At 40.5% G+C, this 27,242-nt stretch overlaps 1 protein-coding gene and 1 long non-coding RNA gene across 6 annotated transcripts; one reads left to right on the top strand and one right to left on the bottom strand.

Moving 5' to 3' along the window:
• The first annotated feature begins 5,145 nt into the window (after positions 1-5,145).
• Positions 5,146-21,713, top strand: LOC132525832 (aldo-keto reductase family 1 member C3-like). Of its 5 annotated transcripts, XM_060159371.1 has the most exons (9): positions 5,146-5,260; positions 6,931-7,098; positions 9,149-9,265; positions 9,963-10,040; positions 11,024-11,146; positions 16,543-16,652; positions 17,366-17,531; positions 18,121-18,203; positions 21,470-21,713. In XM_060159371.1, exons 1-9 carry the CDS (start codon positions 5,174-5,176, stop codon positions 21,510-21,512), a joined length of 975 nt encoding a protein of 324 aa, XP_060015354.1. In that variant the 5' UTR covers positions 5,146-5,173; the 3' UTR covers positions 21,513-21,713. The 5 variants fall into 5 exon arrangements, 4 of the variants coding, with proteins under 4 accessions (XP_060015354.1, XP_060015321.1, XP_060015345.1 ...); XM_060159338.1 differs by lacking the exon at positions 16,543-16,652 and having other exon boundaries at positions 17,376-17,531; XR_009542370.1 differs by lacking the exons at positions 16,543-16,652; positions 21,470-21,713.
• Positions 15,395-21,643, bottom strand: LOC132525850 (uncharacterized). Its single transcript, XR_009542372.1, has 3 exons — positions 21,590-21,643; positions 20,650-20,728; positions 15,395-15,467 (listed from the first exon to the last, which is right to left on the bottom strand). It is a non-coding gene; the product is annotated as an uncharacterized LOC132525850 (long non-coding RNA).
• Positions 21,714-27,242: the final 5,529 nt, after the last annotated feature.

The raw sequence follows: 27,242 nt of genomic DNA, 5'->3' as shown, positions 1-27,242 counted from the left end.
CCTCTCCCGTCGCGGAGCACAGGCTCCGGACGCGCAGGCTCAGCGGCCATGGCTCACGGGCCCAGCCGCTCCCTCTCAACCACTGCGCCACCAGGGAAGCCCCATATATTTGCTTTTTTGTTGAATTTTTTTCTTTTTGCCCTTTTTGTCCCCCATGCCCTCTTTTTCCCCCTTCACTCGTTTCAGCAACACTTCACAATAATGAATGTTAACAGCTTAATATGCACTTCCTATATTTTCTCCAGGCTTATATAATATATACCTATATATACATTTATATACACAAACATATATGTATGTATATACGTACACATATACAACATATGGAAATTATTTGTCATGTTTTAACAAAACCAGATCCTGTGTTCAGCACATGGAAACCACACTAGTGATCCACGGTTAGTTGAATCTACAGAGGCAGAACTGCAGATATAAAAGGGAGACTGCAAAGTTATATGTGGATTTTCAACAGTGCTTGGGTTGGCGCCCCAACCCCTGCATTGTTGGAGGGTTAACTATTTTTATACGGTGTATTTGTCTTCTATTCCATCAATGACAAAATTCTTTAGTACATTCTAGTAAATTATTTTTACTAGAATCTCTGTATTTGTTAATATATTTGCATCTTCCAAGATGTTTTTACTATAGTCAATTCTAAACTATGTATATTTTCAGTAACATCTTTTTTTTTTCAAATTAGCAGGGCTTTTCTTATTAATTAATTAATTTTTGCTGTGTTGGGTCTTCGTTTCTGTGCGAGGGCTTTCTCTAGTTGTGGCAAGCGGGGGCCACTCGTCATCGCGGTGCGCGGGCCTCTCACTATCGCAGCCTCTCTTGTTTCAGAGCACAGGCTCCAGATGCGCAGGCTCAGCAGCTGTGGCTCACGGGCCTAGTTGCTCTGCGGCATGTGGGATCCTCCCAGACCAAGGCTCGAACCCGTGTTCCCTGCATTAGCAGGCAGATTCTCAACCGCTGCGCCACTAGGGAAGCCCCGCAGTAACATCTTTTTCATTATCAGATTTTAATGAAATGATATTAGTATTTTGCAACACAAAAATTAGTGGGGATTTTTTTGAAAATTAACGTTATTTCTATCTTACCAGATCTTAGAGTAAAACAATACTTTCAAAGATCAACCAAAAGAATTTATAGAGTGTCCTCAGGAAAAACGGCAGAATTGGAAGCACCAGGAATCCATCTCTCTACCCTGACAAAAGTTATATTGGTAGAATCTGTCTGAAGTAAATATTTTAGAACTCTAGAATCTATTTGAAGTCTTGCTGCATCCAGAGCAAAGCTTGGCTGGTAAACTGCAGTTAGTACCGGTCAGTTACAGCCCTCAGGGTGGTGTTTACCCACAGCCCACTGTCCAGACCTGGGACAGGCAGCTGTGAGGAGGAAACCAAGGTTCTGGTGTGATTTGCTGGATCCAGGGTGGGAAATAAGGAGCTTGTCTTCCACATATCAGTGTTCTGTGTTCTGGCGGTAGGTTGTTGCTCTGATTGATGAAGTACAAACAAGGCTGCTGCCATTATTTTATACCTCACAAGCTGAAGTGGCTTCCCAGGGATTTAAATAAGCCATTTCTGCTTTGGGGGGCATTCAGAAAACACTTGTTTAACGCATTAGCTTTCTGGAGGGGGTAGTGTCGATTTATGGCCCCTGTAGGCTACTTAGCCGTACAAAACAGATGACAACGCAGTGATATTACAGGGTAGTTTAGCCAAATTCTCAACAAAGCCATATATGAAAAAAGTCAAGGTAACATCATACTCAATGGTATGATGAAAGACTGAAAGCTTTCCTCCTAAGATCGAGAATGAAAGAGGATGCCTATTTTTACCTCAGCTATTCAGCATCATACTGGACATTCTAGCCAGAGCCATCAGACAAGAAAAAGAAATAAAAGCCATCCAAATTGGAAAGAAAGGGGTAAACTATCTCTGATCACAGATGACATGATTCAACATACAGAAAACCCCAAAGAGTTCACAAGAAAACTACTAGAGCTAATAAATTCAGCAGAGTTGTAGGGTACAAGGTAAATACAGATAAACACACAATCAGTTGTGGTTCTATACATCAACACTGAACAATCCAAAAGGAACATTTGTAACAGGTATATTGTTTTTGTTGGTTCTGGGTATAGATAGTGGTGGTGGTTCCACATCATTGTGAATACATTTAATGCCACTGGATTGTACACTTAAGGGTGGTTAAAATGAAAAATATTATGTTACGTATATTTCATCACAATTAAAAGATAATAATCTACGGAAAGATAATTATAGATATTATAATAATGTCAGCTAATTGTGTAGAGCAGAGATCCACAAACCATGACCTGCAGGCACAGCTCACTGCCTGGTTTTGAATAGTCCATGAGGTAAAAATGGTTTATACATTTTTCTAACGGCTGAAAAATCCAAAAGAAAAATAATATTTCATGACATATAAACTTACGTGAATTTCGGGCTTCCCTGGTGGCGCAGTGGTTGAGAATCCACCTGCCGATGCAGGGGACATGGATTCGTGCCCTGGTCCGGGAAGATCCCATATGCCGCAGAGCGGCTGGGCCCGTGAGCCATGGCCGTTGAGCCTGTGCGTCTGGAGCCTGTGCTCCACAACGGGAGAGGCCACACAGTGAGAAGCCTGCGTACTGCAAAAAAAAAAAAAAATATGTGAATTTCAACTTTAAGTATTCATAAAGGGTTTTTTTTGAGCAAAAAATTAGCCCAAATTGCTGAATTTGGATGATTGATTTATGCTTAGTAGGGCCCTAGTATGGTTGACTCTCTGAGAATGATTCAAATCCAAGCCACTGATTATCAAACGAACTTCTCTTTTTATGGTAAAGCTTCACTTTCTATATGCTTTTTAAAATGTCCAATGCATTTTGTCCTTCTCACAGGTTTTAGTATTGTTGCAATACTGGTATCTCCTGAATTGACATGACTTTTAGAGTTTCCATTTATCAGTGTTATATAACCCTTTATATTTAATTACCTCTCTTCCATGCTGTTGAACTCTTCTGGTACTTGGAGAATGTGACTGGCCATTAAAGTGTTTAACTTTCATTTCGTGTGAATAATTACAGATGGGATTGATTGTTCCTGTACTGTGCACACTTTTAGTACTGATTGGATTGCTTTCAATTTCCTGCTTACGAAAACAAAGTACACAACTCTACTTTATAATCTGACATTAGTATAGAAGAGAAATTACTCATTTAGATGAAGAGAAATTACTACACTTCCCTTCCCTAACATTAAAATCAGTGATAACTTAAATGTATTTTTTTGTTCATCCTTCTTTTGTATTTCAACTGCCTTTTCCTGAACTTCATCTTAATTTTCTTTTCAGTATAATTATGAATTCATGGCTTTCCATAGACTCAACTTTTTCCAAATAACAATATTAATAACATTGCTTTCATTTTCGAATTGTCATAATTTCCAGCAGAATTCCCTCAGCAGATGCCATTTGTTACTAGTTGTTGCTGGCGCCAACGTAACCACCCCCGATTTTTGGCAACAACATAATATTCAGCCCTGTCCTAAATTTTCCTGATGCAAGATAAAAATAACCACTCTCTAAGAAGACAGATTTCTTTTAGAGGGAAATAGACTCTGGTCATTAGTATTGCACATGTGCTACTGGATATTATTTGCATCTTTTAGGAGAAATGGAGCTGGAAACATTATTTCAAAGGCATGAATTCATATAATTTTTCTAATTTAATATGTTATGTTTCTTACAGCGTGAAGGAGTTGTTTAAAGGAAATTAAAATAAAATGGAGGAATAAGCAGGCAAATAGGAACTCAGGTTTAAAGAATGTTGAGAATAAGTACTGAGGGGAGAACTGCAGAGAGGCTGAATCAAGGAGGTCTGTATCAAAGTCCACAAAATTAGGGTATTCCCTAATTGTACGTTCCTTGGTGTGACCTGTGGAACAAAGGGAAGTTACCAGTAGCTGAGCTGGCTTTGTGAAAGCTTAAAGGTTGCTGAAGAATTTCTAAACTCAGGAAGACAGGGGGACTTCCCTGGTGGTACAGTGGTAAAGACTCGGCACTTCCACTGCAGGGAGTGCAGGTTCAATCCCTGGTCAGGGAACTAGGATCCCGCCTGCCATGTGGCGAGGCCAAAAATAAATAAATAAATAAATACTCAGCAAGACAGAGATAGAAGCAGTTGTAGGCAGTGGGGCCAACGTCAGAGGTCAGAGTAAAAGGACAAGGAGGTTGGGCTTCCCTGGTGGTGCAGTGGTTGAGAGTCCGCCTGCCAATTCAGGGGACGTGGGTTCGTTCCCCGGTCCGGGAGGATCCCACACGCCGCGGAACGGCTGCGCCCGTGAGCCATGGCCGCTGAGCCTGCGCGTCCGGAGACTGTGCTCCGCAATGGGGGAGGCCACAGCAGTGAGAGGCCCGCGTACTGCAAAAAAAAAAAAAGAATTACTCATAATAGCCAAAAGGTAGAAAAAGCAAAATGTTTATCAACTGATGAATATATAAATAAAATGTGTCATATCCATACAGTGGGATGTTATTTAGCCATAAAATGGACTGAAGTACTGATACAAGTTTCAACATGGACAAGCCTTGAAAACATTATGCTAAGTGAAAGAAGGCAGTCAGAAAATGCCACATATTGTATGAGAGCATTAATATCAGATGTCTAGAATAGGCAAATCTATAGAGACAGAAAGCAATTGCCAGGAGTTGAAGGGAAGGACGGGTGGGGACTTGTTTCTAATGATTGTGGGTTTCTTTGGGGATGATGAAAATGTTCTAAAGTTGTGTAGTGGTAACAACTCTATGAATATACTAAAAACCACTGAATTGTATACTGTAAAGGGGGTGATTTTTTTAAGCTTTTTATTTTACATTGGAGTATAGTTGATTAACAATGTTGTGTTAGTTTTAGGTGTCCAGCAAAGTGATTCAGTTATACATATACATGTATCTATTCTTTTTCAAGTTCTTTACCCATCTAAGTTGTTACATAATATTGAGCAGAGTTCCTTAAAGGGGGGGATTTTATGATATGTGAATATTATCTCATTAAAGCTGTTAAAAAAATAACAATTTTATTGAATACTATTTTCTTCCCTCAGCAGATTTCTCTTAATAAAGAGGAAAAATAGTGTTTGTTTAGCCAGAAGAGTGAGAGAAGATGAGTCAAACGAGACTTTTTTCTTTAAAGATGAATGATGGATTCTTCATGCTTATGCTGGGATTGGGCACTTCTGCCCCTCCTCAGGTAATCAGAATGGTATTGGAGATGGAGGAGTAGCAGACTTGGGTCCTGATCAAGACCAGTCACTGTGTGAATTTGGGAAATTCAGATGGACCACACTTTCTTAATGTGTAGTACGCTTCTCTCCAGGTTAGGTTATTTTGTGCATTGTCAGTGCTTTTCAAATTTTAATAGGCATGAAAATACCTGAGGATCTTGTTTAAAATGCAGACTTTGGGGCTCTGCCCACAAAGGTTCTGATTCATTCGATCTGGGATGAGTCTCAAAAATCCACATTTCTAACGAGCTGGCAAGTGATTCTGATGCTATAGCAAGAGATACAGAAGTTCTTCATCTTTCAGCAATTCAGGGGTGGGTCCATCTTTTCCCTTTATTCTCATTTGCTGTCCAGTTGTAGCCATTCCACAGTAGATTAGAATCAGTGAAACCCAGTTGTCTTGATTACCACGTATCAGAGATGTTGCCGCAAATTTCTTGTGATGAAGTTTCTCTGTAATTTCTAATGTCCAAGTTGTCCCCAACCACCTCCAATCGTAGAGCATCCAGAGAAATCTCCGGGGCAAAAGGACCTGGAGAAAGAGAGACAAGATTCATCTTAGAGGGAGTTTTGGTGGTCTGAGGTGAAAATAGTCTCTTACAGGTCAGGCTGTGAATACTGTGCTGTGGGGAGAGGCATGTGGCACTTGGAAGTTCTCTCTCTGTTTGGAAGACTGAACTTCATGCTTGATTCCCAGCAGGAGAGCCACGTGGAGTGTGATGTTGAGGTCTGTAACAAGGACACTAGCATGGACTGTTGCTTTCACTTTGACTTGGCTCTTTCACCTGTGGACAGTCAGTTCATCCCCATGGGACTGGTCAATTCATCAGGAGTTGCAAATTAAAAAAATATACCCAAAAGACCTTTTAATTACTGAGTGAAGTAGAGGGGATAATGGAGCTGTGAAAATGATAGGTAACTTCAGAAGTCCAGCCTGGTGGTCCAGCAGAACAATAGGCAGCTAAGAAGAATAACAAAATTGTGAAGGAGAATATTAGCTAAGGATGAACTTAGTAACCAAAGAAGGAATTAATTATAAGATATTTTTAAGTGAAAAAAAAGAGGGTTTTTTTTTGTTTTGTTTTTTACATTTTAGTTCTTCCTCAAATGTTGTTTGAAGTGTTTCTCCAAGTTTACAAAGGTAAATTACAAATTTATTCTCTCTGAAGTTACATCTTCATTGCATTGATCATTTTTTGGCATTGGATTTCCGGGTTGAAACCAGTTTAATGATCTCTTACAGAGTGAGTTAATTTAGAAAGGTAAATCTATATATTGTGTAAATCTATACATGTATATATTGTAAGTCCAGAAATAGAGAGTTCATGATGTGATGTGCTGGGACCACCTCATGAGCTCAAAGATTCAACTGTAAGAGTCTTTTCCCAGCATTGGTTGCATGAAATTAGCAATGGTGGGAATAGTTCCACCATAGAAACTGGCTAATACTACAAATCAGGACTCCTTCAGAGTCAGTTGTTAAATATTTACTGCCGGTCATAGGTCAACATTAAGTTTTGTCACCACTAGCTCTTAACCCTTAGAAAAACAATGGGTTCTGCTGACTAGCTCTGCTTATGGAATTGGTCATCTGTTCCTGAATCAAGCAGGTCTTTATCTTTTCATGCTCTTCTAGGTTGCTAAGAGTGAGGTAGAAAAGGCCATCAAGAGAGCAATTGACGTAGGCTACCGCCATATTGATTCAGCTTATACGTACCAAAATGAAGAAGAAATTGGGAGAGCCATCCAGATGAAGATTGCAGATGGCACTGTGAAGAGGGGTGACTTATTCTACACTACAAAGGTATTGTGTATAGTCGCATATGTATCTGTGGAAGCTCACTCTTAGCTGAATCATTTCTTGGCATATGTCTTTTCTCATTGGTTTAATTCTCATTCACTCTCAGACCTTGAACTATGAGAAGGCTGGTTTGGAACAGCTGGATAGGAATGTGGGTTCTGTGGTCAGACTTCCTATATTTGAATCCAGGTTCTGCCACTTACTTACCTTGGACAAACTAAAGTCTGTCCCTTAGTTTCCCAAGCTGTAAATGAAGATAACAATATTTGTCTCACAGGATTTTTATGAGTATTACTTCAAAAAAATACATGTAAATCTTTAAAAATATTTAATGTATTTTAAATGTTCAAAAATACTAGCTGTTATTATTATCATATGTTTTCAAACTCAGGGATGGATTTGGCTTTTCCAACTCTGTTATACTCAAGTTTTTTTTTTTTTTTTTTTTTTTTTTGCGGTACGCGGGCCTCTCACTGTTGTGGCCTCTCCCGTTGTGGAGCACAGGCTCTGGACGTGCAGGCTCAGTGGCCGTGGCTCACGGGCCCAGCCGCTCTGCAGCATGTGGGATCTTCCCGGACCGGGGCACGAACCCATGTACCCTGCATCAGCAGGCGGACTCTCAACCACTGCGCCACCAGGGAAGCCCTATACTCAAGTTTTGATGAAGCGACAATCTTTCTTAGCTGTAGTGTGAGGTAAAGCAATTTAGTCAGAAAGTGTAGGCTTTTGGAAACTACAATCAAATTTTAGTTTTTTAATATTCTATATATTTGACTTTGTGAAATTTCTTAACCAAAAAAAGTCTTTTAACCTCTTTAAGTCTTAGTCTTTATATCTCAGTCTATTGCGCTGTCAATAGACATTTATTTCTCTTTCCTATGAGGTAGGAAAAATAATATAATACCACGGAACTGATATAAGGATAACATTCATGTTTATAAAAGTATTTCTAATGCATTTTTTAAACTTTCAAGCCATTTTTACTAATATAATTTATATCCACTGATATCACATCTGAAACAAATAAAAGAACTTAGTATTTAAGTTGGATTGGAAATGGAACACAAGAGGAATTTTCCCCATCGTGTTCATTGAACTGACTACTGCTAGAAAAAAAGCATTTGAATTTGAGGTAAAGTAGCCCAAGAGGAGGGAGTTGGTGTCCATGATAGTGAACCCTATACTGGTCTATGAATGGATATTTCTTCCTTCTAGCTCCAGAATGTGAATCTCTCCACACGACTTTGTTTAGATGAGGTATTGCTAGAGCACTACCCTCTTAACTCTCAGCTTTAATCTTCTTTACATGGGATCCGTTTGTTTCCTTACCTGTAGTTATTTTGATGGATTTTCCTTAGATTATTACTTCTTAAAATGAAGTAACTAAAATGCCCTCCCCCCCAAATTCCTAAAGGGCCTAGCTTTCTTTGGCAAACCTAACAACTGAATGCAGCCAAGATAGAATTTCCTGAATCACAATCACTTGATGTGCTTGTTTCAAATGCAGTTTCCCAGGGACCTCCCTGGTGGTCAGGTGATTAAGACTTCCCCTTCCAATGCAGGGGGTGTGGGTTCAATCCCTGGTCAGGGAGCTAAGATCCCACATGCCTTGGGGCCAAAAAATCAAAACATAAAACAGAAGTAATATTGTAACAAAATTGATAAAGACTTTAAATATGGTCCATATCAAAAATTCTTAAAAAAATGAAAAGTAAAATGCAGTTTCCCAGCCCAGTCTCCAGATATTATAATTTATGATGTTTGAGGGAGAACCCAGGGATATATCTTGCACAAACAAACCAAATAATTCTTTTTTGTATTTTCAGTTTTGAGAGCATCTGGGTAAGACCATATTTTAACTTTCAACCATGTTTTCTTAATTCAATGTGAAAATAAGCTATGATGATAAAGAATCCTGAGCTTCACAGGATGACTTGTCACTTCCCAACGACCACGAGCGGGTTTTTGGTTGTTGTTGTTTATTTGCCATTGTATTAATCTCTCCTAAATATTCTTAAATAATCCCACCCCACTTCTCTTTCTACCACTGCAGTTGTGGAGCACCTTTTTCCATCCAGAATTGGTCCAAACTTGCCTGGAAAGCTCACTGAGGAAACTTCAACTGAGCTACGTGGATCTTTATCTTATGCATTTCCCAATAGCTATGAAGGTTAGCGAAAGTAATTTTATTTGGTTATCAACATCATTAGTAGCTAAATAAAAAGAGGATATAGTTTGTGAAAATGAGAAGAATCATATATAATACTTTAATATTCTCTCTTTTTGTTTTTTCTTTTTTCTGCAACTATCCCTATCCCAGTTTACTATTCCAGCCCCAGACTGATGGGTTTTCTGGTTTCAATGTATTTGCCTTGATCTTGTGGACAACTATGTATATTTTCAAGTCCCTGTACTCTTGAATGTCAACCTCATGCCCACTGGTGTCTGGGGAACGTGCCAGTGTAGAGACCTGTGAAGGCACAGAAAATTTAAGGAGGATGAGACTCAGCCCTTGAGATGGTGACAAGTCCCTCTCTCAAAAGACCACCTCCAGGTGGAAAGCAGGGACGGAAGAGCTTTATCCCACAAGGATCTGGGACAAAGGAGCCCATTCAGCTATGGTACCACTCTGGGCTCTCACTAGGATGGGGCCTTGGGTATTTCAAGTTGTCCTTGACACAAACAATATTTATTAAACCTTTAGGGGTTAAAAACATTTCTAGGAACTGTACTTTCTCAATGTACTACCATTCCTTTCAAGAATAAGGATAGACGGTTCCATTAGCCTCAAGGTCTAAAGGCTCCAAACATATTGGCTGAGGCCAGACATAGCTTGATCCAATCTCTTCTTCTTTCCTATGTTCCAGCCTGGGGAGGACTTTTTCCCAAAGGACACACATGGAAACATCATTTTTGACACAGTGGATCTCTGTACCACATGGGAGGTGAGTGCAGCTCCAAAGAGGCCATGTCTCTGCACCTTGGGGCGGAGAGGACAGAAAAGGAATTGAGGAGAGGAGGATGTAGTCCAATTCTGCCCCCTGTGTAGACTTGGGCAAGTCCCTGAACGTCCCTCTGCCTCAGTTTCACATTTCTTCTATTTAGTAATTCAATAAGTGGTTATTGATTGCTTATGATTACTGAGTACTTCTAAGTACTCAAGCTACATCCATGAACAAAACCAAGGTCTCTGACCCCATAGAGTGGTAGGTGCTACTGGTGGGGGGGAAGGATGCAGTGGTATAAGAAAGAGTAAGGGAACTGAGTGTGCCAGGCTGGGTTTGGGGCACAGATAGGCAATTAAAAACAGAATGGACAGGGCAGGCCTCTTTGTGAAGGTGGCATTTGACCAAAGACTTGCAGGAAATTGATTAAATGGATAATGAAATTGATTAATTGATTAATGGATTAAGTAGATTAAGTGGGTATCTGGAGGAAGAGTGATGCAGGCATAAAGAAAATCAAGGCAAAGATTTTAAGATAGGAGAGAGCTTACCATGTTCAAAAACCAGCAAAGGGGCATGTGTGGCTGGAACAGAGTGAATTTGGTGGTCAATAATAGGAAATGAGGTCAAAGAGAAAACAAGGAGCTGGTGGTCTGGGAGATGGCATGGCCACTTCCTGTTTCCCAGGCTGCGCCTGACTCAACCTCCATTCTCCTGGCGCTTGTTCTGATATTGTTCTATCATATTATTTTAGGTGCTAGCTAAAGATCGCACTGGATCTCTTAGCCCTGCCTTGGCTGCTTGCATTCTTACTTTATCTCCTTACCCATTTCAAAAACTATTTTATTTCTTATTCTCCTCCTATTGGCCAATTCTTGTCTTATTTACTGACATCTGCATCACGTATTGTCTCTCATCCACAGCATGCTACCATTTGTTATGCTTCTCTAGCCAGTTACTCCTCACCACCCCTTCCTCCCCAGGCCCTGGAGAAGTGTAAGGATGCAGGACTGGCCAAGTCCATTGGGGTGTCCAACTTTAACTGCAAGCAGCTGGAGATGATCCTGAACAAGCCAGGGCTCAAGTACAAGCCCGTCTGCAACCAGGTGAACCCCACCAATTGGCCCCCCAACCTCTTGTCCCTCCTCATCAGCTTATTCTTTTCTCACTTCAACAAAGTCACCAATGGCGCTCCCCTCTCATGTACTGTACCTTTGGACACTAGCTGCTGATGTTACTATTGTAACTGTTTTGGCACCTTTTAGCAATTGAGTCGTTTTAAATTAAGGTATGTAGTTTTTAGACATATGCTATTGCACACTTAATAGGCCACAGTGTAGTGTAAACATCACTTTTTATGTTTACTGGGAAACTGAAAAATATGTGGCTCCTTTATTGCAATATTTGCTTTATTGTGATGGCTTGGAACTGAACCTGCAGTATCTCCAAGGTTTGCCTGAACAGGTAGCAAATAAGCATATGAAAAATTGTTAAACATCACATATCATTAGAGATTTGCAAATTAAGACAAAAGTGAGATACAATAGTTCTCTCTAATCTGTGGGATGAGACACCTCCCCCCACCCACCACCACCACAGTGGATGCCCCAAACCATACCATGGATATTACTGAAAACTGTATAGACTATATTTTTTCCTATATGTACATGCCTATGATAAAGTTTAATTTTAATTAAGTACAGTAATGGGACTTCCTTGGAAGTCCAGTGGTTGACTCTGTGCTTCCAATGCAGGGGGTGCAGGTTCGATCCCTGGTCAGGGAACTAAGCACAGTAAGAGAATATTTGATTTATTAATTATGATGTATCACAGTAATTGATTTGCATATATTGAAGAATTCTTGAATCCTTGGGATAAATCCCACTTGATCATGGTGTATGATCTTTTTAATGTGTTGTTGGATTCCGTTTGTTAGAATTTTGTTGAGGATTTTTGCATTTATGTTCGTCAGTGATATTGGTCTGTAATTTTCTTTTTTTGTGATATCTTTGTCTGGTTTTGGTATTAGGGTGATTGTGGCCTCATAGAACTAGTCTGGGAGTGTTCTTTCCTCTGCAGTTTTTTGGAAGAGTTTGAGAAGGATAGGTGTTAGCTCTTCTCTAAATGTTTGATATAATTCTCCTGTGAAGCCATCTGGTCCTGGACTTTTGTTTGCTGGAAGATTTCTAATCACAGTTTCAATTTCATTACTTGTGATTGGTCTGATTATATTCTCTAATTCTTCTTCGTTCAGTCTTGGAAATTTGTACAAACCATATGGTCATCTCAGTAGATGCAGAAAAAGCTTTTGACAAAATTCAACAAACTCTCCAGAAAGTGGGCATAGAGGGAACCTACCTCAACATAATAAAGGCCATATGCAACAAACCCACAGCAAACATTATTCTCAATGGTGAAAAACTGAAAGCATTTCCTCTAAGATCAGGAACAAGTCAAGGATGTCCATTCTTGCCACTATTATTCAGCATAGTTTTGGAAGTCCTAGCCAAGGCAATCAGAGAAGAAAAAGAAATACAAATTGGAAAAGAAGAAGTAAAACTGTCACTGTTTGCAGATGACAATATACTGTACATAGAAAATCTAAAAGATGCTACCAGAAAATTACTAGAGCTAATCAATGAATTTGGTAAAGTAGCAGGATACAAAATTAATGCACAGAAATCTCTTGCATTCCTATACATTAACAATAAGAGATTAGAAAGAGAAATTAAGGAAACAATCCCATTTACCATCACAACAAAAAGAATAAAATACCTAGGAATAAACTTACCTAAGGGGCAAAAGACCTGTACTCAGAAAAGTGTAAAACACTAATGAAAGAAATCAAATGTGACACAAACAAATGGAGAGATATACAATGTTCTTGGAACATTGGAAGAATCAATATTGTGAAAATGACTACATTACCCAAAGCAATCTACAGATTCAATGCAATCCCTATCAGATTACCAATGGTGTTATTCACAGAATTAGAACAAAAAATTTTACAATTTGTATGGAAACACAGAAGACCCTAAATAGCCAAAGTAATATTGAGAAAGAAAAACAGAGCTGGAGAAATCAGGCTCCCTGGCTTCAGACTATACTACAAAGCTACAGTAATCAAGACAGTATGGTACTGGCACAAAAACAGAAATATAGATCAATGGAACAGGATAGAAAGCCCAGAGATAAACTCACACACCTATGGTCACTTAATCTATGACAAAGGAGGCAAGAGTATACAATGGAGAAATTAGTATGTACCATACTAATGTAAGTCTCTTCAATAAGTGGTGCTGGAGAAACTGGACAGCTACATGTAAAAGAATGAAATTAGAACACTCCCTAACATCATACACAAAAAATAAACTCAAAATGGTTTAAAGACCTAAATATAAGACCAGACACTATGAAACTCTTAGAGGAAAACAAAGGGAAAACACTGTTTGATATAAATCACAGCAAGATCTTTTTTGATTCACTTCCTAGAGTAATGACAATAAAAACAAAGATAAACAAATGGGATCTAGTGAAACTTAAAAGCTTTTGCACAGCAAAGGAAACCATAAACAAGACGAAAAGACATCCCTCAGAATGGGAGAAAATATTTGCAAACAAAGCAACTGACAAAGGATTAATCTCCAAAATATACAAACAGCTCATGCAGCTCAATATCAAAAAAACAAACAACCCAATCAAAAAATGGGCAGGAAAAAAAAAAAGGGCTGGAGACCTAAATAGACATTTCTCCAGAGAAGACATACAGATGGCCAAGAGGCATGTGAAAAATGCTCAACATCACTAATTATTAGAGAAATGCAAATCAAAACTACAATGAGGTATCATCTCACACCCGTCAGAATGGCCATCCTCAAAAAATCTACAAACAATAAATGCTGGAGAGGGTGTGGAGAAAAGGGAACCCTCTTGCACTGTTGGTGGGAATGTAAATTGATACAGCCACTATGGAGAACAGTATGGAGGTTTCTTAAAAAACTAAAAATAGAACTACCATATGACCAGTAATCCCACTACTGGGCATATACCCTGATAAAACCATAATTCAAAAAGACACATGCACCCCAATATTCATGGCAGCACTATTTACAATAGCCAGGACATGGAAACAACCTAAATGTCCATCGACAGATGAATGAATAAAGAAGATGTGGTACATATATACAATGGAATATTACTCAGTCATAAAAAGGAACACAATTGGGTCATTTGTAGAGATGTGGAAGGACCTAGAGTTTATCATACAGAGTGAAGTAAGTCAGAAAGAGAAAAACAAACATTGTATGTTAATGCATATATGTGGAATCTAGAAAAATGGTACAGATGAACCTATTTGCAGGGCAAGAATAGAGACACAGACGTAGAGTACAGACATGTGGACATGTCGGGTGGGGAAGGGGATGGTGGGATGAACTGGGAGATTAGGATTGACATAGATACACTACCATCAGCAAAAAGTCTACAAAGAATAAATGCTGATGTGGTTTGAGAAAACTGTGTACCCTCTAGCTGCTGGGGGGATGTAAACTGGTAACAGTCAGTAGTGAGAAAATAATGGAGGTATGTTTAAAGGTAAAAATTAAGCTACCATGTGATCTGGTAGGTCCTTTGATGCGCCTATCACCTGAGCAGACCCGAATGTAAAAGACACAGGCTGTCAAAACTGCACTACAGGAACATTTAACATAGCCAAGACCTGGAAGACCTGGACCTGGACATGTGTAAAATAGGTAGCTAGTGGGAACCTGCTGTATAGTACAGGGAGCTCAGCTCGGTGCTCTGTGATGACCTAGATAGGTGTGATGGGGGGCGGGGAGGTCCAAGAGGGAGGAGATATATGTATACATATAGCTGATTCACTTTGTTTTACAGCAGAAACTAACACAACATTGTAAAGCAACTATACTCCAATAAAAGAGAGAGAGAGAGAGAGAGAGAATATTTGAATGGCCAGCATCACTAATTTTGTGTTTTGGGGACATTACTAAGTAAAATAAGGGTCACTTGAACACCAGCACTGCGATACCACAACAGATGATCTGATGGCTACTAAGTGAGCAACAGGCTGGTAGCATATAGAGTGTGGGTACATTGAACAAAGGCATGATTCCTGTCTTGCGTGGGATGGGGCAGGACAGCACAAGACTTCATGACACCATTTAGAACAGTGTGAAATGTAAAACTTATGAATTGTTTATTTCTGGAATTTTCCATTTAATATTTTCAGACATGGGTAGTTGAGACCACAGAGAGAAAAACCACAGATGGGGTGGGGCCACCCTCCTGCCATGTACCTGTTAAAAGTGTCCAAATCCAGAACACTGACAACACCAAATGCTGGTGAGGATGTGGAGCAACAGGAACTCTCATTCATGGCTGATGGAAGTGCAACATGGTGCAGCCACTCTGCAAGACAGTTTGGCAGTTTCTTGCAAAACTAAACATACTCTTACCATATGATCCAGCATTGTAGTCCTTGGTATTTACCCAAAGGAGCTGAAAACACACAAACCTGAACATAGAGTTTTATAGCAGTTTTATTCATAATTGCCCAAACTTGGAAGCAACCAAGATGTCCCTCCATCCCTCCAGAGGTGAAAGGATAAACAAACTCTGGGACAGCCTTACAATGTAATATTATTTAGCAATTTAAAAGTGAGCTATCAAGCAAGAAAAAGACATGGAGGAAACTTAAATGCATATTGTTAAGTGAAAGAAGCCAATCTGAAAATTCTGCCTACTGTATGATTCCACCTCTATGACATTCTGGAAGAGGCAAAACTATGGAGACAGTAAAATGATCAGTGCTTGCCAGGGGTACAAAGGGACAGAAGGGTGGATGAATAGGTGGTACACAGGGGAAATCTTAGGACAGTATAACTATTATTCTGTTGGATATTGTAATGAAAGATACACATCATCCATTTGTCAAAACCCATAGAATTTACATCACAAAGAATGCACCTTAATGTAAACTATGGGCTTTACTTAATAATAATCTGCCAATATTGACTCATCAATTTTAATAAATGTACCATACTAATGTAAGAGGCTAATAATAGGGGAAATTGGAGAGGGAATGAAGGGAAATATGGAAACTGTATTTTTTGTTCGATTTTTTCTGTAAAACCAAAAGAGCTCCAAAAAAAAAAGAAAGAGAAAGGAAGGAAGGAAGGAAGAAGGAAAGGAAGGAAGAAAAGGGAAGAAAGAAAGAAAGAAAAGATCAGTGGTTGCAAAGGGTTCATGGGGAGGGAAGGAGGGATGAACAGGTAAAGCACAAGACATTTTTAGGCACTAAAACTATTGTGTTTGGTGCACCATGGGTACAGCTGTGGATGACGGTCACTTGCTGGCCCAAGTTCCTGGTATTTCTAAGTATTTCTGGTGCCGTGAATCTGTATTCACTGTATGTTCCTTGTAAATTTGGTGCTGGCAATCCTGCTGGTCCTACACTCCAATACTTCTGCTTGGCAATTTACAGGTGGAATGTCACCCTTACCTCAACCAGAGCAAACTGCTGGAGTTCTGCAAGTCCAAGGACATTCTCCTTGTTGCATATGCTACCTTGGGGTCTGACTTAAGGAAAAAATGGTAATGATCTCTATAAAGGTATTCCGACCCTAGATGCTGTGCCTTCTGGAGACATCTCTCAACGTCTGGAGGAAATTAAGTATAGTCAAGAGGAATCATCCATCTTTGCAAACCCTTTACCTAGCCTACATTGTGAGGACTCAATAAAACATTATTGAATAATAAAGTAATTATTACTGATTAAAATGTTCATCCAATTCAAAAGGTTTGGATTTAAAGAGTGACAAGGTAATTCCAAGCCATGATTCTGACACTTAGCAGTTGAGGGATATGAGACAAGTTACAACTTCTGTAAGTTTTAGTTTCTTTATCTCTTCAAGAGGAATATAGATGTGTACCTTTTAACAGTTGAGGACAAAATGGAGACAATTAGTTGAGAGCATTTTTTGCAATAGCAAATTCTTATAAAATTCTTGGTTATTTGTTATGATGGTGGTCATTGGGTCTTACTGTGGACAACAATTTTGTCTTCTTGACTTATTCAGTCTTTTACTAAGTTTCTCAGAAATGTTTAAAAGATGAAAAAACTACCCGATTTTCCCTTTCTTTCCCTTGTCCTTTGGATTTACCAAAAGAAGCCAAAGAAATATTGAGACAACCAGAAGGTAATGAGGAAGATTCTAGAGGATCAACCACCCCTAGCCTGAATGAACTATCCCCAAGTAGAATGGATACACAACCTCAGACACATAGCACCTCTGCCTCCCTCCCAGGGTGAAAAAGGACAATCCAGTTCTCCTGCAGGATCCAGTACTCAACACCATTGCTGAAAAGCACAGGCGAACTCCAGCCCAGGTCACCCTGCGCTATCAGCTGCAGAGAGGGGTGGCTGCTCTGGCCAAGAGCTTCAATGAGAAGAGGCTCAAGGAGAACTTCCAGGTACCTGGTAGGGTTTGGGGCAGCAGGGGGCTGACAGAAGCACATCGTTTTCCCCGGGATGGGTTATTTGGGAGGCTCCCAATGTGTATTGGGGCAAAGCTTATCTCCCTGTATATTCTATGCGTATATGTGCTATAGTTAACTGTCCTGTCCTCCAAATCCTACAAGCGAGGAGGCATGGTGGTTGTAAAGAACAGTCGACAGAGCATCAGGTTTGAGTCTCAGTCCTGGTTTTCACTCAGCAGTATGGCCCTGAGTAAATCATCCCTTGATTTCTTCAGCTAAAAAAATGAAGGAGTTAGCTGAAGTGAGACTTGGGCTCAAAAATCTCAAGGATTCCTTGGCTACCACCACAGCTATTCAATACAAGTCTCTGAGGGTGACCTGAATTGCTAATCTCAACTCTTTGAATGGACAAATGCCCATGACTTTTGTCAGGGAATGAATCCCAAGTTCATGACAACTGTCTCATGAAACCTACATAGATTCCTACATAAATTTGTGTGTGTGTATCTGCATGTGGGGGGCATGTAGGGGCTGCAGTAATTGCCTCCAGGAAATTGAATTGATCTTCTCACATTTCTGATAGGTTTTTGAATTCCAGTTGACCCCAGAGGATATGCAAAGTCTAGATGGCCTAAACAGAAACATGCGCTATTTTGAAGAAGATTCGTAAGAACCCTGTTCCATTGTAGATGCTGGGGGAGCAGGGTAATGAAGGAATTCCATTTATTCTAATCCACAAAGGGCAGGGTCTTCTCTTGCCTCTTCTTTTAGGGAAGTGGATGGAAAACATTTTTCCTTCAAGCCCTCATACCCCTGTTACTCCATGCCCCTCTGTCCTTCCTCTGCTTAAATTCCAGGATCAATCAATACGAGGACATCCTTTGCACATATTTTCAAGTCTCCTCTCTCTTCTTTGTCTTACTCATTGGTCTAAAACCTGGTTACATCCTGCTCTCTCTCCCTCTACTTCATCAGATTTCCCCTCCCCATGAGATTACTCCTAGAGGCATTGGAACATTCCCTCATCTTCAAAGAAGCTCTGTCTCAAACTGACTTCATCTGCAGCTCACCCCACCATCCCCGTTTCTCATTTTACAGCAAAACTTCTTGAAGAAGTCCATGCTTTCTTCCTCTCTTGTCTCTCTCCCCATTCTCTTCTGAACCCACACAAACCAGGCATTTGGCCTCCTCTCTGCCAAAGCTCCTCTTGTCAAGGTCAGCCATGACCTTCTCTTTGCTTAACCCAGCAGTGATTCTTATCCATCTTATTTTACCTAGTGGGTCACTCCTCCTAGAAACACTTTCTCAGCTATGCTTTCTTCACTGCAGATCTGGTTTCCCCTTATCCCCCATGCCATTCCTTCTCCTGGTCTTTGCAGGTGTCTCCTCATCAACCTGACCTCTTAACTTTGGAGTGACCTAAGGCTCAATCCTTGGACGTCTTCTCTTTTTTATCCACATCCTCATCCTTGGTACTTAATCTAGTCCCGTGCTCTAAACACTGGGTAAATATACACTCCCCCAAATTATATCCAGCCCAGACCTAGGCCCTGGACCAAGACTTGTATATCCATTTGCTCTACTCCACTCAAACTTATCAAGTCTACACTTGAGCTCATGATGGTACCTGCACCCACCCCACCCCCCCAAACCCCACATACCTCACACGCTTGTATCAGAATCTTCCTGATCAACTAACTGGCTGCTATTTGCTCTCTCTGCTTCTGTACTTCGTCTCTGCCCATACTCACCAGAGTGAATGAGGTAAAAATGTAGGTCTGTATATGTTAATCCCAAACTCCTAATATCCCTCCCCCAACACCTTTCCCCTTTGGTAACCGTAAGTTTGTTTTCTATGTCTGTGAGTCTGTTTCTGTTTTGTAAATAAGTTCATTTGTATCATTCTTCTTAGATTCTACATATAAGTGATATCATATGATATTTATCTTTCTCTATCTGACTTATTTAACATATACACGCTACTACATATAAAATATATAGTACAGGGAACTCTATTCAATATTCTGTAATAACCTATATGGGAAGAGAATCTGAAGAAGAATGGATATATGTATATGTATAACTAAACCACTTTGCTGCACACCTGAAACTAACACAAAATTGTAAATAAACTATACTCCAATATAAAATAAAAATTAAACTAAATCAAAAAAAAAAAATAAAAACACTGCTATTTTCTGGAAAAAAACCCCCACAAAAAACAAACAAAAAAAATAGTAGGTCTGGTGGGGAAATCCTGTCTCGGTAACTGGTGGCCTGTCTTCTCACTCGGAGTAAAGGCCAGAGTCCTCACAAAACCTACAAAGTCCAGCAGGATATGGTCTCCCCATGCCTCTGCCTCTAAGTCCTGCTGTTCTGCCCCTTCTGACTCCAGTGCAGCCCAGTGGCCTCCTTGCTGTCCCCCACATGCGTCAGGCCCATCTTGGGGCCTTTGCACTGTCTGTTCCCTCTGCCCAGAACGCTCTTCCTCCAAATACCTGGATGGTCACTCCTTCACCACTGTCAGTCTTAACTCAGATGGCACCTCTGTGACACCTTCTCTGTCACTTTATCTAAAAATGCAGCCCTGTACAGCCCTTCCTTCCCCTCCATCCTGCTCCCTTTTTCTCTTGGCCCACCTCCCTAATTAACATACTGTGTGGTTTGCTAACCTATTCTGTTTACTTTCTGTTTACCACAGAATGTTAGATTCATAGGGAAGGATTTTTAAAAAACTGCCCCTCTCTGAGTAATTAGTAAATGTTTGTTGAATGAATAATATAAGAAAATGATAGACAGGGAAAAGTAAGGGATAGTGAAGAAGCAGGTAGTAATTTTTAACAATTAATATCAGTCATTTTAATCAACAATAATTATCCAGTGGTTTAGCATTGCCTACCTCGAAAATGATTACAGTAAGTCCCCTACATGAGAATGAGTCTCCTTCCGAGAGCGCATTTGTAAGTCCAACAAGGTTAGCCTAGGTACCCAATTAACACAATCGGCTATACAGTACTGCACTGTAATAGGTTTATAATACTTTTCACACAAACATACATAACAAATAAACACAAAAAATAAAGAAAACATTTTTAATCTTACAGTACAGTACCTTGAAAAGTACAGTAGTACAGTACAACACCTGGCATCCAGGGGCTGGCATCGAGTGAACGGGCAAGAAGAGTTACTGCCTGCAGGAGGGAGAGGAGATGGGAGATGGTAGAGCTGAAGGATCATCAGTAGTAGGAGACGGCGGGCAAGCTGTAATTTCACTCATGCCTGATGCTGATGGAACGCACGTTCACAACTTTGAAAGTTTGCAACTTGAAGGTTCGCATATAGGGGACTTACTGTACTTTATATATACAAATACAGTTCACTTCCTTTGCTAAAAATGGAAACCCCTGTTGAAGTGGCTTATATTATAATCACTCTATCTCTAGATCTAATATATAATTTTTCACCCAGCAAAGTCATAGGTAAATTATTTCTGAGTGCTTCAAAGAAATTGAACAACAGTGATATCCTTGTCACCTTCCACATCATCACCTTGAAATATTTGTTAACTTTAGGTATTAAACCAGATTGGCACTGTTTTAAAAGAGGAAGAACTTATTTCTGCCCTCTTGGGAGTTTATAATATCAACGCAAATAGTTTATCTCTTTAAGTTGTAGAATAATATACCTAAAAAATGGAATATATTGGTTTATTTTTGTGTGTGTGCCCAAGTGCATGTAAGTATATTTATTTTTACAGTGTGTTCATTACATTGTAATACAATTGTATATGGTTGTTATAAAACTTGTTGGGTTTGTACTTGTCCAAAAAAGAAAACTACATTAATTCTCATGCTTAAGCCAGTTTAAAAGAAACCTCTCTTTACCCAGCCCAGAAACAGTTACTTGACTAAGACTCTCCCTTTATCTTTTAGACTGTCTCATCATCCAAATTATCCATTTCATGTTGAATATTAACAGCAGTGTCTGTGGTTGCTCCAGAGTTCTCAGTTTTGGGTTGATGATTGGAGGACATCTCAAGGATGAGAACGTACCTGCTTCGTTGCATGTCACTTAGCCTGATCAGTCGCGATATGGCTGGAGTCCCTGGAGCAGGAAATAAAAATCTCTAAACCCAGTCTTTTTCCCCCAAAGTAAATAAAGATACATTTCAAACAATCCAACCTACTGCTGCTTTGGCTTTTTTGGTTTATCTGTTTTGTTTTGTTTCCCTGTATAACTGAGGTTGAAATGCTGTCAGCCCTGGAAGTGATCATAGGAGATATGGATCCCCCAGAAAAAGCTAACCATAGTATATTTTCCAAATTTTCGAAGTCTGGCTTTTCACCTGTCTGTAGTTCTTGTGTGTTTTTTCCCCTTTTGTTCTGTGAATTTGCTGCACTATATAATTTTATGAGACCTTTTAAAGGGATCTAAAACTTAATGAATACACAATACCCCAAATGTCCAGATTTCAATAAAAAATTACTCATTATACCTAAAACAAGGCATCAAATTGAATTAAAAAAGACAAGCTACAGATACACACACCAAGATGACTGAGATATTAGAATTATCTGACCAAGATTTTAAAGCAGCCATCATGAAACTGTTTCAACAAGCCATTACAAACATACTGGGGACAAATGAAAAAGTAAAAAGTTTCAACAAGGAAATAGTGTCCTAGCAAAGAAATAGAAGACATAAAGAAAAACCTAATAGTAATTTTAGAACTGAAAAATACAATAATAAAAATTGAAAACTCAGTGGATAACCTCAGTAGATTTGAAGGAACAAAGGAAATAAACAGTGTGCTGGAAGATAGAGTGATATCAATTACCCAGTGGGAGCAAGAGAGAGAAAGTAGGTTTTTAAAAAAAATAGGAACAGGGCCTTGGGGACCTGTGGAATAATAACAAAAGATCTAACATGCATGTGATCGGAGTGGGGAAAATAGGGAGATGTTTGTCAAAGGGTACCAAATTTCAGTTATGAGATGAGTAAGTTCTGAGGTTCTCATGTACAGAATGCTGACTGTAGTTAATAATACTGTAGTGTAGAATTGAATTTGCTTAGAGAACAGATCTTAAGGGTTCCCAACAAAACAAAAACAAAAAAAGGAATCTGACAGTTGATGGATGTGTTAATTACGTTGATTGCATGTGGGTATCATTTCACCATGTATATGAATATCAGATCATCACTATCTATAATTTTAATTGTCAATTATACAACATTAAAGCTGGGGAAAAAAAAAAGAAATTGTGATGAATCTCATCCAATGTCCTTTCATGGAATCAACCAATAGAATTGACAATGAGGATAGTACTTTTAGTTTATAACTATTCTAATTTTAAAAATTGATTTTTATATTTATGGCACTAGTATCTACTACTTACTCTGTTAGAGTAAATCTTAAGCCTTCTAACCACACACAAAAAAGGGAGCTATGTGATGTGACGGGAGTTAACTTGATTGTGGGAATCATTTCACAATGTGCACGTGTGTCAGATCATCACACTGCACACTTAAAACACATACAGTTTATTTGTCAATTACACCTCAAGAAAGCTGGAAAATTAAAGGAGGGAGTGGGGCAGAAGAGAGGGGGGAACAGTTAGAAAAGGGATTGGTGATGGAGAAGTTCTCTGTCCTAACTGTGGCCACTATTCATGAAACACATAGGTGAAAAAATTGCACAGAACTAAATGCACGCCCAGCACAAATTTGGGAAAATCTGAATAAGCTCAGTGGGTTGTATCGTTGTTGATATCCTTGTCATGACATGGGGCTGTCATCTTGCAAGATGGTAACGTTGTGGGGAGCTGAGCAGAGGGGACACGAGATTTCTCTGTATTATTTCTTTCAATAGCATGTGAATTTACAGTTCTCACAAAATAAAAGTTTACTGTAAAATGAGCAACTAGAAAATTGTCGGCTCCACACCGGCTCCACACCTGCTCCTCCCTTTTGGATTCCTTTCTTTTTTTTTTTTTCTGTACGTGGCCTCTCACTGTTGTGGCCTCTCCCGTTGCTGAGCACAGGCTCCGGACGCGCAGGCTCAGCGGCCATGGCTCACAGGCCCAGCCGCTCCACGGCACGTGGGATCTTCCCGGACCGGGGCACGAACCCGTGTCCCCTGCATCGTCAGGCGGACTCTCAACCACTGCGCCACCAGGGAAGCCCTCTGTTTTATTTTGTTGGCTCTTAATTACTCATAAATAGAATTCTACTCTGCTATTTGTTGAGTGATCTGAGACCTTTTACTTTTCTACCACCTAGGCAGCCAACTGCAGGGACCCCTAGAAAATGAGGCAGTTCCCCAGGCAGGGTAAGAGGGTCTGACCTGAGTATCTGCTTCTGGGACCGATAATCTTACTAAGACTTTCTGTGCCTCAGTTTCATCACCTGTATAATGGGGTGTTAACAACAGTCCCCACCTTACAGGCTTGTGAGGATTAACTGAGAAAGTAAGTGTAAAACAGTGCCTGGTACATCATTAAAACCATACTATTAGCTGACAGTAAGTGCAAGACAGCTATTATCGTTATTCTAAGTATTATTCTCTGAACATTGGATTCCAAACATACATAAGTCGTTTCTGAATCATCCTCTCTTGTTTTGCTTTCTAGGCATCTTCTGCTCTCTGTTACTGTGACTGATGCACAGTTGCTACATCCTTTACTGAAACTAATACAATGACTTAAAGTAGAGCTGCACTAGGAATGAAGCAGTTTTTCTTGTTTAGTCTAAAAAGATGAGCAACAGCTCAGCTTACACCATGAGATTCTCAGAAAAGGTGCTCTCATGGGAGACGCCCAAGCAGCGATCATTCAGCCTAATGTAGGAGGAATCCTTTCCAGGATGTCCGTAATCCTTTCTCTGTCCCGTCCTGACCTGCATCCTAGTTCAGGCCGTCATCACCCCCGCCTCTACGGCTGTTACTGTCACCTGTCTCCTGCCTCCTGTTCAAACACGTGCTTCTTTCAGCGGCTACGATCACCTCGACACAACACAAGTCTCTCTTACATAGAATACAAGCTCCCTACTTCAAAGCCTTCAGCGGTGGTCCTTTATCTAAGGGGAGAAGAATAAGCTCCTCAAATGGCATCCGGACTTCCACCGTCGGCCCATCTGCTTCCCCAGCCTCGCATTTCTGCTGCCTAACATTTTTCCATGTAGGAACGTCAAGCTTCTTACGGGCCCCTGTACCCCGCGCTGTCCCATACCCTGTGCCTTTGCTCAAGAGGTCACCTCTGCCTGTCATGCTGTCCCCGACCCCTTGACCGCACCAATCCCAGCATCTGCACGAAGCCGCAGAAGTCCTGTCCCGTCTGGTTCAAGCACAGGTGGAGTCATCAGCTCGCGTGAGGAGACCGAGAACCCTCCCTGTGCTGCTCCCCGCATCTCGTGGCCCAGTCCTGAGCAGTCTGCAGCCCGCTCTCTCTGCCAGGGAAGGCTCACCTTGCTGACAATAAACAGGTCCTTCCACCTCACCATGCCCTCCTTGACCTTGCACTGGATCCCCACTCCAACCTCATTCTCGTTGTGGTACAAGCCCACTTCTATCGCAACTTTTACTGCCTCCGTCACTTCCCCTGGGGCCGCCTGCAAAACAAGGAACAGAAGTAAACCACCCACATTCAGGAGAGGCCAACCCTAATTCCCCCTTTGCACTCTAGAATGCACAGCCAATGATCCGTAAAAAATGAAGTTACTGAATTGGTACTCCTATCCCTTTGTCCTAAAATTAGGGAATGTCAGAGTCAGAAAGGATTTATAGTTAATCTAAGTTCAAATTCCTTTACTTATTTGGGGAAAACGCTTTAGGTATTTTTAGTGCTTGCAAATAACTGAGCTAGAGGCCGTGTTTCCAGAATGGAACACAGGAATAAATAAATTTAGGAGGAATAAAGATGATAGGTGAGCCGCAAGGAGGTACAGGCTCACCCTCTACCCACAAAGACTATCAGCCCAAGTGTGAAGGTAACATGTGCACACAAAGATAATCCATCACACAGAGCATCTGCCAGACCCAAAGGAACGAGATGGACTCTATCAGGAATGCGGAAGTTCGGAAAAGAAAATGCTCACTGTGAATGGGGTTGTTCTAGCAGGCGAGGGGCCTGGAACCAGGGGAAGAGGCCCGGGACGGCTCACAGGACCATTAAACCCCATGTTCCCAAAGGGCTTCACAGCTCACAAGGCGCTTTCTCACTTGAACTTGACATCACCCCACGAGATGCATCAGTATAATGATCTTTATTTAACGAGAACACATTCAGAGTGGCTGGGAGCTAATGAACTAAGTGTCCACCTCAAAGTTAGAAGAACCACTTATGAAAATAAGAATGAATATCAAATATCAATAAAGAAGATCAACAAAGCCAGTGGTTAGTTCTTTGAAAAATCTTAATAAAGTAGACAAACTTTTTGGTTGTTGTCCTTTTTTTTTTTTTGGCTGCGCTGCACAGCATGTGGAATCTTAGTTCCCCAACCAGGGATCGAACCCGGGCCCCCAGCAGTGGGAGCGTGGAGGCCTAACCACTGGGCCACCAGGGAATTCCCTAAAGTAGACAAAATTATGACAAGACTGAGGAGACCAATTTTTTTAAAAAATGACATGAAAGGAAAGCAGTACATATAGATAAAAACAGAGATTTAAAATCTAAGAAACTATTATCAATGACTAGAAGCTGACAATTTGGAGAAATGAAATAAAATGGAAATATTCCTAGAAAAACTTAACTCAAGAAGAAATAAAGCTCAATTGTCCTATAGTTATTTTTAAAATGAAGCAATTAAACACAACACACACATAGTTCTACAAAATTTTCAAGTCAGAATTCACCCCACTTTAAAACAAAATCTTTCTGACAAGAGGTAAAGAGGAAATAATTCCAACTCATTCTACCAAACCACAATGAATTAAACTACATCCCTGGCCTCTATGAGTTAAGTGGATAGAAGAAATAATTTAAATAATATTTTGATGAGCAAGGGTGGATCATCCGAATTCCTACTCATCCAACAACTTCCTATGTGACTTCTTTTTTTTTTTTTTTTTGCGGTACGCGGGCCTCTCACTGTTGTGGCCTCTCCCGTTGCGGAGCACAGGCCCCGGACACGCAGGCTCAGCGGCCATGGCTTATGGGCCTAGCCGCTCCGCGGCACGTGGGATCTTCCCGGACCGGGGCAGGAACCCGCGCCCTCTGCGTCGGCAGGCGGACTCTCAACCACTGCGCCACCAGGGAAGCCCCCTATGTGACTTCTTAAATGGATATCTTTTTACCGAAGACTAAGTTTTAAAAGAAAGCAAATTTGAAAAGCTTTTTAGTTAGTGCTATGTCTAAATCACTGACAGGAATTAGAAAGTCCGAAGTAGAGAAAGGTCCAAAGTACTTCCACTATCAGGTTTTTACACGGGGAAGAAGACAAAGTTTCAATGTTTCTTTTTAGGGCTTCCCTGGTGGCACAGTGGTTGAGAGTCCGCCTGCCGATGCTAGGCGACACGGGTTCGTGCCCCGGTCCGGGAAGATCCCACATGCCACAGAGCAGCTGGGCCCGTGAGCCATGGCCGCTGGGCTTGCGCGTCCGGAGCCTGTGCTCCACAACGGCAGAGGCCACAACAGTCAGAAGCCCGCGTACCGCAAAAAAAATAAAAATCAAGGTTTCTTTTTAAAACCAAACTGGCAATGGCAGCATTTC

This window comes from Lagenorhynchus albirostris, chromosome 1, assembly GCF_949774975.1.
Source record: "Lagenorhynchus albirostris chromosome 1, mLagAlb1.1, whole genome shotgun sequence".
Classification (NCBI taxonomy): Eukaryota; Metazoa; Chordata; class Mammalia; order Artiodactyla; family Delphinidae; genus Lagenorhynchus; species Lagenorhynchus albirostris.
The sequence above is the reverse complement of the archived record's forward strand: the minus strand, read 5'-3'. Positions and strand labels throughout refer to the sequence as shown.